This window comes from Aplysia californica, unplaced genomic scaffold, assembly GCF_000002075.1.
Source record: "Aplysia californica isolate F4 #8 unplaced genomic scaffold, AplCal3.0 scaffold00359, whole genome shotgun sequence".
In the NCBI taxonomy this organism is placed as follows: domain Eukaryota; kingdom Metazoa; phylum Mollusca; class Gastropoda; order Aplysiida; family Aplysiidae; genus Aplysia; species Aplysia californica.
The window spans coordinates 297,707-299,128 of record NW_004797629.1 but is presented as its reverse complement, the minus strand read 5'-3'; the positions used below and the strand labels follow the sequence as shown (position 1 = coordinate 299,128).

General features: G+C 37.9%; 1 protein-coding gene across 1 annotated transcript in view; it reads left to right on the top strand.

Annotated features, from left to right (window-relative positions):
* LOC101856589 (C-type lectin domain family 10 member A-like) overlaps positions 1-1,422 on the top strand; it is a 4,327-nt gene that overhangs the window by 1,887 nt on the left and 1,018 nt on the right. The window contains exon 2 of the mRNA XM_005103126.1: positions 12-124. Coding sequence (XP_005103183.1) covers positions 12-124 — 113 coding nt within the window. The remainder of the gene's footprint in view (positions 1-11; positions 125-1,422) is intronic.

Here is a 1,422-nt window from a genome sequence, read left to right as displayed (position 1 = left end):
CTCCCCCTCAGTGGACATACCCTGCTAACCAAGTGGCAGGCCTATACAAGTGTGAAGCTTACGGTATCAGTCACAGTGGGCATCCACACAACATCTCAGCTGGTGTGGCGATAATGAGGACCGCGTAAGTTACTGTTAATATAATATGTCGTGTTGTATGGAGGTGAAATCATACACTCGTTACAATAATGAAATCGATGAAATTGACATTTCTATGCTCGTCTGACAATTTTCAATAATTTAAAAATTAGTAGTATTTTTTAATATACGTTTTTATAATAATTATTATTATTGCACAACATCTGTTATATCCTTTTTTAAAATTACAATTCTTTGTTGATTTTAGCGAAAAACATTGATCAAAAGCACACAAATGTAAATAGTTAGGGAGTTTCCAATGACACTCAAGTTCTGGAGGTCACTAAACTTTGGCAGTCGTTTTCTCGCTAATTGTACCATTACTATGTTACCTCATCTCCTTCAACTGCAAATATCTCGACTTCTAATTAAGTTAAATGAGTATGTTTGTTTTGGGGGGTTTTCTAATCATAAAAAGCAAGACAAATGAATAACCTTTGATATGACACCAATAACTTCATTAAAATATGACCAACATTTGACGAGAGCCTGATTCTGACCTTGTCATGGCACATATAGCTTTTCTATACCCAAAATTCCTTCCCTTAAAATCCCTTACTTTGGTTACTTACTCAGTTGGAGAATAGGCATCATTCGGGCGGCACATAGCCATAGCTGCTCCTCCCTCCTTTCCAGGATCCAAGGAAGGGTCTGCCTGCTGATCGTGCCAGTTATCAGCTCACACAAATACACACACATGCACACACAAACAACCTCACACACATACACACACACACTCAAACACACAAACGCTCATACACACACGCATACACACACACACACACACACACACACACAAACACCCTCACAAACACATAATATGCACACACAAACACACTCCTTCTCTCTTTTCTCCATACACGGCGACTGACTTTGTAGTATTTCTATCCCATAACTTTTCATCGTATGTTTTTGTTTGTTCATTTAAAGATTTTACAAGGTTCGTTTTAGGTGAGGTGTGATGCTCAGTTCATTTTCCGGGGTTTTCTTTCCAAAATCATTTGGCATCCCTGATTATTGTTATTGTTATTATTATTATCATTATTATCATTATTATTACTATTATTTTCTTTCATCGAAGTTGCTTCTATCACGGCGTTTTCCAACAACAAAGTGGAAAAAACCAACATCATGGGCGCTACTGTGACAGGGCACCACAAGCCAGACGCTTACTCCTTCCTCGCCTTAGAGGTACTATGTGGTCTTTGGTTGCTTGATTTGGTTGATGCTAATCATCATCATCATCATCATCATCATCATCATCATCATCATCATCATCATCAT